Source organism: Sparus aurata, chromosome 21, assembly GCF_900880675.1.
Source record: "Sparus aurata chromosome 21, fSpaAur1.1, whole genome shotgun sequence".
Classification (NCBI taxonomy): Eukaryota; Metazoa; Chordata; class Actinopteri; order Spariformes; family Sparidae; genus Sparus; species Sparus aurata.
Genome location: NC_044207.1, coordinates 25016416 through 25031658, shown reverse-complemented (window position 1 = coordinate 25031658; position 15243 = coordinate 25016416). Strand labels below are relative to the sequence as shown.

Genomic DNA, 15243 nt, shown 5'->3' with positions numbered 1-15243 from the left:
GACCTGAGGCAAAAAAATAATTTTAAATGTGTGTCCATGTACTTAAACCCTGTAGATTAGTTATATTAGATGCAGCCTCCAGGCACAATGATATTTTCTTACCACCTGCTGTCAGATTTTACCCAGAATCCAATGATATCCAAATTTCATCCAAGAAAAACTGGTGTACCTGCTGTCACGCTCATCTTTACCTAAATAAACTGATTTTAGGGCAGTAAGGGTTGTGCAGTCGGTTGTTTGTGGATTGTTTTCTAACAAAGTTTGGAGTTACAGTGCAGTGAAAGTTTCCCTTCCTCCCAACTGTCTGTCTCAGCACTATTTTTGGCCTCAGCTCTTTGTGCTTCTCCCTCAGCCTGTCCCTTCTGTCCTCGTTTCTTTTCCAGTTGAGTTCCGTCCTCCCATTTGTCCGTGTCAGTACAGGATGGCGAGGGAGAAGAGGGCGAGATCCAGATGAGGGAGATAGGTGTGTGGGAGACAGATGGAGGAAGAGTAGCTGCAGACAGTTAGGAAGCTGGGGGAGGACAGTCCTCTATCCAGCTCAGCCACTTTGGGTAATCTGATTATTTGCTTATTATTTGATCCACCCATTAACAAATACAAACTACACAGATTGATTGAAAAAAAAAGTATTTTCCCTATACTGCAGTCATCTTACAGGCACATCCCTGATGAAGCTGTCAGCAGCCTCTAAGACTAAAACAGGTTGCCAAGTAAGTAAGTGAGTACATTTACTCGAGTACTGTTCTTCTGTACAATTATGAGGTACTTTACTTGGGTGTTTCTATTTTTTTGCTACTGTAACACACAACAAAAACTACTACACTATTATTTAGAGGCTATAATATTGTATTTTTGTGCATCACTACATGTATTTAATAACTTTAGTTACTAGTTACTTTGAAGAGAAAGTTTAGTTATGCAAAATGTTTCATAAATAATTATGACATTATATTATAATTAAATAAAACTTGATTGATCCCGGGGCGAGTCACAAGCCTCACATGTGAACTTTATAAAGAACACTGTACATTTTAAAAGCTGACTATGATTTATAAAAGTCAGGAAACAGATTACCTTGGAATTGCCTAGTAAAGTAAAGAAGACTATTAGATTTAAGTTTTAAGACCTAAAAAGATTTGTCCAACCTAAAATGTTTAGTCTACTTTACTTGGTAATTTTGAGGAAATTTGTTTCCTCATTTTGGGAAGTCACTTTGTCAGATTTTACAGCTGAGTTAAACAACCTTTACTGTGTTCCAATTTGCCAAGTTTTTTGTATATTTTCATGTGACCTGCTTCTATACTTTTACTTAATTAAGAAAATTATACTGTCTGGATTACTTTTTATTTTCAACCTACACTGTAAAATCTGACAATGTATCTTTACTTTGAAAATTTAAGAAACAATCATCTCAAATATGACCAAGTAAAGTAGAATAATTATTTGAAGATGTTAAAACTTTTTTAGCTCATACAACTTCAATTTAATAGTCTACTTTACTTGGTAATTCTAAGGGTTGTCAGTTTAAATGTTTTAAAATGTACACTATAACTCGTCTTTATAACTGAACTAGTACATTTTATGAAGTGAAAACCAGAGTGGTTGTGCAACTAATGATCATTTCCGTTAGCTTTAATCTGTTGATTTTGTTCTCAATGAATTGATCAGTTGTTTGGTTATAAAATGTCAGAAAATGGTGAAAGATGTCAATCACTGTTTCATGAAGCCCAAGATGATGCTGTCCAATGTCCTATTACAGATATTCAGTTTACTTTCATAAAGGAGTAAAGAAAGCCGGAAAGGAAGCTGGAAACAGATTTTTTTTTAAAGAAAATTACCCAAACTGTCGTTTATCTAAATAGTTGGCGATTAATGTGCTATTTGAGAACTAATCATTAGTTGTTGCAGTTCTAAATTAGAGGCAGCAAACAAACAAAACAGATTCCTTTATGATAATAATAATTGATTTTTGAAATACTTATATTGCATGTTTCATCTTCTTTGCTGCATTCTCACTTTTGTACAGCAGAGGGAATCGGTGAGTAGTTGATCTTTAATGAGGTTCTTTGCTCTGAATTCCATAATGCTCTTTGTTTCGACTTGACAGAGAGATGATCCAACAGTGTGTTTATGTGAGCTCTCAAGACAAAGGACACTCTTCTTCTTTGACATCTGAAGAGGGACATGATAAGAGTGAACTGTCTCGGTAAGCCGTGTTTAACACTTTGACCCTGCACACTGATCCCATCTCGCTGCTCTTTGGAGTGTTTGCATGCTTGTTAGGCCATATGTCTGTACAGACGTACTCTCACAAATACATGCACGCAAACATAAAGACTCATGCCTCTCCCCCCCTCTCATGAACACATACACATGCTCGGGCACAAACGTCCACACGAGCATGTGATCACATGATGAGCTGCAGAGTGTACAGACTGCGGAGTGGTGATAATCGCTTTCCTCGGGCTATGTCTTTGAGGTCACTTGATGGGACGCGAAGCATCAGTGGGCAGATGTTGTGAGCAAAATGAACACTTTCATCTCTTCTGTGAAATACGTGTGTCCAATGTGATAATGACACGAGGACACACTTTGCACACACTTGAAGGAGAGACACAGGAAGAGAGGAAATGTATCGCTGAACTGTCTGTATCTGGGTGACCCCGGCTTCCCTGACAGGGTGCACAATGGCTAATGGCTGTACCTTTGGGATCCACCTACGACAAGCCCTGACCGGTGTCATGTGACTTGTTGGGTATTTACTTAATTATATGCTTCCTTTCAGTTCTGGCTGCTCTCAAAGAGACTTCCATGCACTGAAAAGACCCAAATTAGAAAGCTATGATACAATATATGTGTTTTTAAAGAGATGGCCCAACAAGACATCCCAGTCTTTTCAGAGTAAAACAAGTAAACTAATAACTTTTGAGCCCCCGGCTGATTATGAAGCCCCTCGACATCCAGTTGGACTTATAGGAAAAAAGGAGGGGGGTTGTGTGGGGATTAGGGAACAAAAGGATCCTTCTCTGTCATCAAAGAGGATCTGCTCCCAACTCATCCCCTGCTCTGTGGCGACAGCTTTTTATTTTTCGGGGAGAAGGGGAGTGACGGCTGCAGGGAGGGGGGAGGGAGGGCAGACTATAGCGGGAGAGTTTGATGGCAGGGGATGCCGATTTCAAAGTAATCTTTAACTTTAAGCCCTGCAGTCCCTGTGAAACGAAGCCCCTCTCTGCCCCAGACACAGTGTTGCCTATGGCTCCCAGTGGAAGCCGGCCACCCCTCCTTTTCTCTCAAGCTTTTGTCACGGTGGCATTTAAGTGGCATTACTCGACGACTGGATGACCAAATGAAGGAGTCCCTTTGAGAGGGCTGAAAGAGATGGATTTTAGCTCCCGAGACCAGTGTCGCCTCTTAAAACAACACTAAGAGCAGATAAATACCCGCTGTGTTATTGGGGTTCAGATAAACTAAATGGAGACATCTTGAATCATAACTGAGCGCACTGACAGCATCTGACACCAAATGAGAACAGTATGTGTTTACGCATATAAAAAAAAAAAAACAGAAATTCACTTAAGCTTCATTTTATTGCACACTTCCCCGTAACCTAAAACCAAGGCGTGGACCAACTCATTATTAGAGTTCACACCTCCTCACAGTTTATATGACTTCGGAAAACAAACTTAAGCCCATCAGATGATTTAAAACCCCTAGGAGGTCATCTGCACCTCAATTGTCTCACTACTTTACAACACTACTTATTTTGGGCCCCCTACCCCAAAGTTATTTCTCTCATCTTGTGAAGGCTCATGTCCCCTCAGGTGATTGGCCGGGGGAACCCCTGCTGGTCTGGTCCACCGCAGGGAGTCAGTGTAATCACACAGAGGTGCTTATGGGGTTAAAAAAAGGTTCTTTCATTGGCACAACTGGTCAGTAATATATCCGTCACATACCAACAGTTCAACATATACATACTTCACATATGCACCTGCTTGTACAGTAGCACCTTATATAATTTGTCATATAAATAATATCAGTCAGCAGGAAGTGAGACCGAGAGGATTCTGCTGAAGTGATTCCATTAGTGAGACCAGTTAAAGTGCTCGTTCAATGATTTTAGAGGAACAGTTGACCTATAAAATGAACATTTAGCCATTATCTAGTCACCTCCATGCTGTAAGAAAGTCAAGTGAAGATTCATAGTCCACAGAACATTTCTGGAGCTTTGTGGTGAGGCATCGTTAATATGGGATTACACTGGACAAGCTGTAGGGAGCCCAGCTTTTTATTTATTCATTTTTTTCAGCTTGTTTTTTACATTTTAAAACAAGTCCCCATCTACTTCAGTTCATTTGAAGAATGCTGGAGTGCTGTTTTGTTGCTGAAGCTCCAGAAAGGTTTTGTGGATTTCAAAACTTCACCCAACTTTTAATCAGCATGGGGGTGATTAGATAATGATTGATTTTTCATTTTTCAAACTTATCCTTTAAAGTGCTCTTTCAAATAAGGAACAGTTCACCCAAGATGGCAACTTATTATTGTCTGAAGTAGATGCCCCTTGACACACCCCTTTTTTCTAATACAGACAAACAAGTGAGGACTTGAAGCTAAAGTGCATTTAAGGTTGCATACAAAAGGCTCATTCTGTAATGTAAGCAAGCACTACATAGGACTTTGTACTGTATCCAGACTCATCATATAGTAGTTGACCTTTGCTCTATGCTGTAGATATAGTGTGAATGCTTCTTGTACCATGGAGCAATCACGTTTAGCTGGAGCTGTATTTCTCATACAACAATCCATTCAGGTCACAATAGGTCTTTTTCACAGATGACATTTGGACTTGTTACTATTAAGTATCCCAGCAAGTCGTGGCAGTGAGCCAGCAACAGCGGGACCCTCATTCTTAAGCAGCTAAATGGAATTCAGCCATCATTAATTGTATTGTTTATACTTGTCAGATATTCTACACAATGACACCTGACAGCTATGCTCATACACAGATACTTGGAAGTGTGAACCAGTGGTTCTCAAACTATTTCTGAGTAAAGGACCCCCAAACTGACTGAGATAGGACCCTAGGCTACTTGATAAGATTTGTGTTTTTAAATGTGTTGACAGAAAGTCTATGAAACCATTGACCAACATATTCAAACATCCAGTTATTGTGTTTTTCATGGATGGAGTTACAGTAACAATAAACAATTTATATTTTTGAGTCCCCTTCAGGGACCCGTGGGGATCCCCAGAACCCTACTTTGAGAACCAAAGGTTGACATAACACATTGACACATATAAACAGATTTTCCCCAGGCTGAGCGCGTGTTTCACAGCTCTGCAGACAGACAATCACATTACATAAGTGAGAGAACTGAAGCTGCTCGTGTCCGCGTCCGGTCGGTATTTTAACATACACATCAACCAGGTGAGAATGAGCGACAGCAGGGCGAGAACACTGGCCACGAACAGGCACGCGATGCCGACGGCCGGCGCCGTTTGGAGGTTGTACACAAAGATGAGGCCCAGAAACAAGAGCACCACCATGGACAGAGAGGAGAACATGGCGCACACGCAGCCGGTCGCGAACGCAACTTGTTTGCACGTCTGACAGCTGCTGTCGTCGCCTGAACTCTCGGCCGGACCGGTCCGCACGTCTGTGAGTGACGAGCTCACAGGCTCGTGCGTTTTGAGCGGGAGCGCCGCGGTCAGCGCCGTGTTGTCCGGGAGCCTCTGAACCCGATATTCCGGCACCGGAGTCCGGTGGCGACACACGGGGCAGCCGATTCTCCATCCCCGGCCCTCCCAGGAGTGCAGGGCTTCGAGGCACTCCTGGCAGAAGGTGTGAGAGCAGCCCAGCAGTTTGGGAGTGCGGCGGTCCAGGTCGAAGTAGTTGTAGCAGATTTTACACTCGTATTCGTCGCTGGGAAACGAGTCCGTGGCGTCAGGCGGAGCAGAGTCACGGTCCTCTTCCGCGTCGATCGCCTCCTCCTCCGCCATGTTCAGTGTGAACGGGCTGCAGGAGCTGCGTTATATTACACCGATGATCAAATTCCCAGAGCGCACTGAGAGATATTACAAGAGGAGAAAAATGCCCGGCTGGTAATTAAAGTGAGAACAACTCTCCCTCTGCGTGCATTTCCCGGTATGATTCAGTACCGTTAGGTGTCGTTGCGCCGTCCGGTTGCGCGATCACACACACTTGTTGCGTAACCAGGCCCGGGGCTAAACCCGTGGACTGCAGGGACAGAGCCAAGTCATACCGATCATATTACCAGAACAAAACCCCAGAAGATCCAGTCGATACACTCGTCCAAATTGATTCCCCACATCGGTGTGTGCCACCTGGATGGCCTGTCACAAGTGCTGGTCATGTGGATAAGGTGGATTTAATGGGCCTATTTAACCGTATAATTAGAATTTAGCGCCCGCAGCGACATTGAAGTGCACCGTGTTCTTCAGCACCACAGGCCGTGGACAGCTCCGAGCACCGCGGCCAGCTGCGACACCTCCAGCTGCAGCTCAGCACCTCTCAGGTCCTCATAGACTTAAATACAGAGATGGAAGGTCACTAAGTACGTTTGCTCAGGTGTTGTAGTTAAATACAATTTTCAGGAGCTTGGACTTGAGTATGTAAATTTACAGTTACTTAATATTCTACTTTTTTACTCCCCTGCATTTATGAGAATCGATTTCCCACTGAGCACAAACAAATCCAAAAAGGTGTCAGTTCTCTGGAGAGCCAGATTAAAAGTTGTTTATACGTCATCTCAATGTTTACTGTTGAAGTGACTTTTAAACTTCAGCCAACAGACATCTGAAGAACAAAATGAGTTGTCATGATGGCCAAATTTGACTTCATGCAGCAACAGCTACAAGATGGATTCAAACCCCGAGTCTCAGCCTCAGTAGCCTGCATGAGCCTGCACACACTCAACCTGGTGAGCTATTGATCAGCTTTGATAAATGAAGGTAGGCTAATGTTCCAAGGTTTGAGAACGAAATGTGGTATTTAATAAAAATGATGAATAGTTCTCCTGGCAAAGTGCATGCCTCATGCAGTCTGCTGAGGTTGAGGCACAGGATTCAAATCCACTCTGTATCTTTTGCGGAATGGAGTCAAATTCGGCCATCATGAAACTTCTTCTAAAACTAATTCTTAACCATGATAAGTTATTCAGACATCTGTGACTGAAGTCTAAAATTACATTGTAAAAATGTAATTTTGAACCTATAAGGATTTTACTTCAACATCAGTAGTTGTAGTTGAAAAGACGTCAAAAAACTTTCCTTCTGGCTCTCTAGTGGAAGTCAGTTCAACGTCGTCAAACACGTTGAATTATCGTCTTTTGGATGTGTTTACAATCGGTGGGTTACTACTTCTGTGAATAGACGGACTGTTTAGCTGCAGGACTGACATTTGTCCATTTTTCCCTTTCATGCAAGTGTTATGAGGCCTCGTCTTACAAATACTTTAAAGATTCCCTTGCGACCCATAGATCAATAACCACTCTCTATGACCATGTTTTAATTAGAACGTCATTAAATGTTGGTTACATCTACGAACACTGTTTGCCCGACACAAAATCGATGACATTTTAAAGATTCAGGCAGCTGTAGTGGCACGCTTATTGAAATCGTTCCCAAGGCTCAGATACACCTGAATCACACTGCTGGAAAACGACTTAAAGGGGCAGTACGTAGTTTTGGAGAAGAAATTTAAACTCACCGTTTTAATATTTACAATATTAATGAGGTTATAATACAAACTCAGAAATATTTCTCTTTTACTTAACTGAATAAACAAGCGCTTCTCAGAGGAAAATAAGGTACTCAGTCCACTGTTTGAAGCTGTAAAGGTGGCAGGGTCCGCCACATATAAAGAAAGTGAAACAGGATGTTTTTGTGTTGTCCTTTGGGTCAGTTTGTTTATTCAGTCACAAAAAAAAGTAACTTGTCTATTTAGTAATCAGTGTCAATGAAGATCTTTCTCTTCTGATTAACATTTCTTCCCCAAAGCTACATAGTGCACCTTTAATGTTTGTGGCCCGGGAAAGTTTAGATGACATCTGCAGCACCTAAACCACTGTAACATTGCATCATTTAAAGATGTACATATAAGGATAGCATAAAGAATAACACCAGAGGGACAAAAAAATAGGAAAACTTGAATAAAACAAAAATAAAAGCATTGAAATCAGCAACTTTACACGCAGGTGTTGTGATGAGTGATTGAAAATGGGTCACTGATTTCGCCTAGCCTGATCTCTTCAGGCAGGGAATTCTGACGTCTGGGAGCTATAAAAAAGCATAGTCACCTTTTTAGCCACAAGGAACAGATAACAGTTGTTTGCCTATGAGGGGAGATCATACCAGAGATAAATGGAGGTGCTCATCCAGACATGGGTAGCCTGTGTAAGATGCTAAAGTAGGAGTGATAAGAACAAAAACAAGTTTTGTGACATTTCTCCCTGTCAGGCATCCTCGTCTCCTGACTGACTGAGCATTAAAACCTCCTCTGCTTGTCACGCAGCCAAGTTGTGGATTTCGGTTCAGTCATGCAAAACGTTTGGTAACAGCCTCACTTCTTCACACATGATAGCACAAAGAGAGATCTTCATGATCTGAACTAATCTGTCTGCAGATAACTCTAACATGAAAAGCCAGATCATACAGATAGATAGATAAAATGTCATGATAGATAAAATGTCATGGTATCAGACCGGTCAGACCACTTGAGCTTAAGTGTCCCCTGTAAACTGGGCTGACATGCGCCCTCTTGTGGCTGAACGTATGCTTGCATGTTTGCAATACCTCACTGTGTGTATGCAGGGTGAGGTCGAGGCACATTGCATCTAACTGGATAACAATGCAATGAATCGCAGTAGTGAGTGCAATGAGTTCCAGTTACTAATGAAAGCAGAATAATCAGATTACACATTTTGAAGGTACTTGCCTCTCATTTTTAAGAAAAAAAAAAAAGCATGCTGGGAATGTAAAGAACAGTCTGTGACATAGGGGGCAGAGCAATTGTCATGTTAATCATGGAATTAATGCTGAATCTATGCCCTGATGAAGACCTTTCCGAGACGAAGCATGTTGGTTTATCCCTGATTCAGTTAAGGCCTTTTATAATTAATATCACGGCGTCTCAGTTAATGGAGCTCCAGGCGCTGCTTTTTCTTTTAATCGACCGCTGGCCAGTCCTTGAAGAGCACTTTCATTCGACTTCATTATCCTCCCTGACCAAGTGCAGCAGTTCCCATATTTCCTCCTTAATAATGATTGCTTTTTTTATTTTTCTACTTTACAAATGTACCCAAGTAAAATGACTCACAAGTGATTAAATGTAATCAAGTTTGTAAATCCAGAATGCCACAGGAGGTTTGATTAAATGAAAACTGAATATCTGCAAAAGACTTTTCTGCAAAGGACATTCTGTAAGTGTGCTGACATATTTTGTGATTTCAGAGCAAATGTTTTTTGTTTTTTTTTGCGTAATACTCGGTCGTCCTTCACATCTGACATCGTTTTCCCAGCATCACCCATCGTGCAGGATTCTTCACAGTTGCAAACTTTACATAAATTTGCAGCGGATGTGTCACAATGATCTAAAACATATTATTGCTTCTCATCACAGTGCGTGCAGTTTCTTTGGGGGGTAGCAGGAAATCTACACCATGATGTTGTCACAACACCGGATAACATGTCTTTCTTCCATTAACACACACACACACACACACACACACACACACACAAAGGCGTAGTGTAGGCCAGATTATAATCTCGCAGGAGGTAAGGCCTCATGTTCATCACTGGACCATAAACTATTAGCTCACTGTTTCCACTCCTCGTTTTCAGAACCGTTAATGAAGGTAACCCTGCATGCCCCGAGGCTGTATGGTTACCAAATGCTCCGCTTGTCTTTTTCCTTTTCTCCCGCTCACCTGGGTTCACCTCACGGGCCTTTGTCATGATAACCGCTCTCAGTTTGAGCTCCCATTGAAGAAGTGTTGTGGGTCACATGTATTTGATAAGATCAGACGCATCAGAAAAACAGTCCCTCTTTTCCTCTCCTTGCCTTGTAACAGCAACATCCCAAGGCTACTAATCACCGAGCGGATTTCCTTGTGCTGAAGATGCAACGTTTCTCAGATGCTTATCTTAAAGTTGGCCTGGCCTATTCTTCCAATCTGTTTCTTCTGTTTCACACAATCTCCGCTCTTAAGTCTTTGTGATGTAAAGCTCTTTTAAAGCGCTGAACCGCTGCAGGTGGATGGAGACAAACAAATCAAACACGACTGACAATAAATCACAAACGAAAATACAATCAGAGGCAGAACGTGCATTTTGAGGAATATTACAACCACACTGGAGTCTTCCTGCTCACCTGTTTTTGTAAAACAAAGACTGTGTTGTCTTAATGTAATGTAATACATTGAGAATTTAAGTTACAAGAGGTTCAGTGATTGAATGTAACTAAGTACATCTACTGAAGTACTGCACTAAAGTACAATTATGAGATACTTGACTTGATTATTCAAATGTTCTGCTACTTTATACTTCCACTCCACTACATTTTGGAGGCAAATATTGGTACTTTTTACTCCACTACGACTATTTAATAGCCTTATTTATTAGTTACTTTGCAGATTACATGCTGCATCAGAGGCAATGAAATGCATTTTTTATTTCTATTATTGGCAATCGAAAAAAAATAATAACAAAACATTGATTCAGACAACCAGAAAAATGCTGAATATCAGATCCAATAATTGCTCGAACCATATTACACAGCAGTGGTGGGAGTACATTTACTTAGTTACTATTTAAGCCCAATTTTGAGATATCTCCATTTTCTGCTACTTTATACTTCCACTCTTCTACAATTTGAAGGAAAATATTGTACTTTTAACCCACTACATTTATTTGATTACTTTAGTTACCAGTTAGTTACTTTACCTAGATTGTATCAATCAATTTATTGGCACCAAAAAAAAAGGACTGATTCTGTTATCAGAAAACTGCAGAACATCAGGTCTGATCATTGCCCAGGCTGATAATGGCTTGACCCCCAGTATATACATACTGTGAATGTAAATATATATATATATACTTTTACTTAAAAGTACTTATGTGCGTGTACTTATATGTAACTTAATTTTACTTGTACTTTTGATTCTTAATGTAATTTGACCCAGGAAATAATTGCTTTTGATATTTAGGTACATTTATATTTCAAATACTCAAAAGATTTTTTCCAAGTACTCTTCTAGGCTTTTAACGAAGTCATATTTGAACACAATATCTTCACTTTTACTCAAGTATGACTATTGGGTCCTTTGGTCACACGAATGCAAGTACATCAGCACTTAGCAGCGTTCAGGATGGTTGCAGACTGGAGTTGCTCTGACTGGTAGTCTCAGACTTTTTATTCCAGCTGTATGTATTTTATTATTAGCAGTGTTAAATTAAGTATTTATTTTTATGACAATGTTTTATCTCTGCTTTTATCATCATTCTTATTAATGTATTATTAAAGATAGTGCCTCCTAAGTCACTAAGTTCCTCTTCTTGTTATTGCTGCCTCGGAGGTGATGGTTTGTTTATGTGTGTTGTATAAAAAGTGCTATACAAATAAAGTTTGATTGATTGATTGATATCATGACATATTAGTCGCATTAAGCTTCCAGGCAGTGCACAATGCAAGTACGAGAAATGATAAAAAGAAAATACCAGATGGAAATATACCAAACAAGCAAAATATAGAAAAAATAAGCAATACAAAACAAACAAATAGTAACTATGGGTACATGTTAATGGCCAGCAGTGCAAATAAAGTGACAGTATTTTGTCTGTGTGATTGAATCCATCTTGTGTAGCATTGAACACATGGAAAACCTGACTAATAAAGGCCTTCAGACTGCAAATTGAACCTCCGCTTCATTCAGGAGCTGTGCCTGCACAACATGTGTCTCAGAAACACTACACTTTTTTCCGAATCTGACTTGAGAATTAGAGAGAAAACCGGCCTCAGTGATCGCGCTCTGTGTCAAATCCTCCTCTATAATTAGACCTCGGCGTAGAAACTGATATTACCGCACAATTATTTCAGAAGAACACTCCCTGACAGCGGCGGCTCCACTCTCTGAGGACTATTAAAGGTTAAGCACATGCTGTTTTACTGCTGCCTGTTATCTTAACATGCTAAAACCACAATATAAAGCCACTGAATAATGCAAATCAACTGGAGGTATCCATCACTCTTGTCACTCTAAGCCGGGGCTCTGCGTCTCCCTGCTACAGTTACAGTTCTACGGCCAGGAATGCATGACTGGCTGAAGCCGAAGCTTATGGTCAAATAATCGCTGTGATGATTCGATTGCCTACAAAACGTCTATCTACATTCGATCTGATGGCGTAGAGTTAATCGTGAATGCAGCAGTATACTCTGAGTCGCTCCGGGGTGAGCTGAAAAGGCCCCCTGTTTTTTTCTCCTTGAAGCCGTCGAGGGCCTTATCTCTGCAGGGGCCGCAGGCAAGACCCAAATTTTGCTATTAGGCGAGTTTTATCTCGAGTGGACGCAGAGCAAATTACTGCTTTTTTTTTCTTCTTTTTTAATGTGTGGGCTTTCAGGGTCATATAGCCTCGAAAGCCCCCTCGGCTTACTCTGCGCAGACGTCTGGTAAACGCAGCACACTATTTCTTTCTTTTCGGGGCCATTTTGTTCTTTTATTTTTGATGCATTATGTCCACCAGCACCACCACCACCACCACCACCAGCACCACCACAGCACATTTCTGTCTCAGCTTACTCCCGCTAATTGATTTGACACGGTAGATCCAATATCCTTTTCATGATAGTCAAACTTTAGTATGATAACTTTCTTTCTCTCTCTCCCCCCCCTCCCCTCCCACCATTCCTTCTTTTATGGATGTATAATGTTTCCACATGTCCTCTGCGCCATCTCCCCCCCCACCCCCCTTTTACATGAAGTCTTATAGGAGGAATTAAAGTATATTGGGCCGCATGCTGTGGGATACTGCAATGAAAGGTGGCGGTGGGGAGAAAAGTGACACTCTCCTGCAGTAAAGTTGGGACGAATAGTCGTAAAACGTGGATTATTTTAAAAAAAGAAGTCATCATCGACGTGCTGTATTTTCACTGTCACAACAGTAGCACCGCCCGGAACATCTGGCTCTGCTTACTGATGAACTTCTCTTGATCACTGTCTGGTCATTGACAAATCTGATGCTCATCATCTAATTAACCTGCCAGACCTCCAGCCCTCCTGATGATGCACCAGAGGTCACGAACCAAGCCAAGTGATTCATGCACTGCAGGTTGAGGAGGGCCCCTCCAAACACATCCAGCCATGTGCTCTTATTCCTGAGGGGGGTAAAAAAAAAAGGGGGCAACAAAAAAAAAATGTACCGGTCTATTAAACACGCCCAATTATCATAATTATCACAACTCCACAAGCTTCGCGGAAAAAGTCAAATGATCCCTCATGTGGCTCTATGTGTCCATAATCGACCATTTGCACGGATGTGTTACACCGCCGTGTGGCTCGACCACGGGTCCGAGCAGCACCTATTGTTCGATTCGTGCAGCTCTGAGATGACGGCGCTGGAGCTGCCGCAACTCGTGGAGGAGAGGAAAAAAAAAAAATTAGATCCTCCTCTGCACGCTGATAATCGGCCGCATCCAACGCCATGTTTGTCTGCTGACCTCCATTGTGTTAAGAAAAAAAAAAAAAAAAAAAAAAAACTCTTCTGAACACTCAGATATGATTCTGGTTACCAAAGAAAATCAAGTATTACCCTTTTTACATTTCTTTTTTTTTTTTAAAATTGCACACATGAATTTTTATATCGAATAATGAAATGTGATCACGAATTCCAAAAAATGGCATCGTTCACCAAGTGACACACTTTAAATGCACTTCTATAAATATTACATCTGCTGCCGTCACATTAAATCTCATCGGCTGTTTGATCATCATCGTGTAATTTTACTGTGTCACTTAGTAAAATGGTCAATAGATCCTGTGTAGTTCATCTATAACCATCATACACATGCACACTGTGAGGATGCAACTTATTTTTAGAGACTGCTAATGATAAACATTTTTCCCAAGGTTTGTTAACAGTGGAAAAAACAACTAACTTAAGTTAAATTAGACATTTATACATTCTGTTTATTATAAAGTGTTACCTCATTCCAAAAAAAACAAAACAAAACAAAACAAAACAACAAAAAAACAAATTCAGGGCCTTTTGGGTAATCATTCAGTGCTTTGTTTGTACCATTCTCACCTGTTTCTGTCGTGTGTAGGCTCTTTGCATGAAAAAGCAAGTCCGATTAAAACTTTAATCGATGCGGAATATTGTCCCACGTGCCTCTCTGCGCAAAAATGAGTGCGCACATGGAGAGACCACGCAGTCAGTAATAAGTGCTCAGCAGCTATTTGACATGTGCATCACATCTGTGGGCCATACAGTGACATGTATGTCAATGACAGTGACACACACACACACACACACATAAATATGTATAGCTAGATATGTGACATTTATAAATTATGTTAATTATAAAGTGTTACCTAATTAAAACAGAAGAAGAAAGTCACAGATTATGATGCATTTGGGGCCTTTTTAGATAATAAGTTAGATAACTACTTTCTGCTATTTTTTTGTAATTTCCTCACTCATTTCTGTCATTTTATATTTTCTTGTAACTCAATGCGAAAAAAATGACAGTTTTCAATTGTTTCATTCCATCTGTCGTTTTAAAAAGACGTCTTAGTAAAAGTTATAATGTTTTTATATATATATATTTTAAAACACAGCAGGCTAATAAAGACGTCATAGAAAAAACTGCTGATATTGATAATAATAACACCAACATGCTCAATAATGTTATTATTTTTTCATGATAACTTTAAGTGTGGGAAATATTAAAATGTGCATGAGTGTGTGTGTGTGTGTGTGTGTTCCTGGGAAGTCTCCTTGTTTATTTAATTGATTATTTATGTAACATTCAGACAACTTAACTGAATTATTCACTGACATATCAGCTTTAAATAATAAATAAGTGTTCGTGATTTTAATGGTTCATAACGTAAGGTAGTACTTTGTGATTTTTAGGTAGTTTAAACACTTTTCTCTTCACGTGCATCCTTTAACTTCCCCACTGTAATTTAATTTACTGTAAATCATCGCATTCATCGTCTGTGTCATCTT

At 40.5% G+C, this 15243-nt stretch overlaps 1 protein-coding gene and 1 long non-coding RNA gene across 2 annotated transcripts; one reads left to right on the top strand and one right to left on the bottom strand.

Moving 5' to 3' along the window:
- The first annotated feature begins 261 nt into the window (after positions 1-261).
- On the top strand, positions 262-2742 carry LOC115572047 (uncharacterized). Its single transcript, XR_003982020.1, has 3 exons — positions 262-551; positions 647-718; positions 2108-2742. It is a non-coding gene; the product is annotated as an uncharacterized LOC115572047 (long non-coding RNA).
- Positions 2743-3568: 826 nt separating this feature from the next.
- LOC115572046 (E3 ubiquitin-protein ligase RNF186-like) lies at positions 3569-6466 on the bottom strand. Its single transcript, XM_030401811.1, has one exon. It carries the CDS (start codon positions 5995-5997, stop codon positions 5350-5352), a length of 648 nt encoding a protein of 215 aa, XP_030257671.1. The 5' UTR covers positions 5998-6466; the 3' UTR covers positions 3569-5349.
- Positions 6467-15243: the final 8777 nt, after the last annotated feature.

Coding starts and splice junctions, on each gene's coding strand:
- LOC115572046 (XM_030401811.1), bottom strand. CDS start 5,997: ATGGCGGAGGAGGAGGCGATCGACGCGGAAGAGGACCGTGACTCTGCT.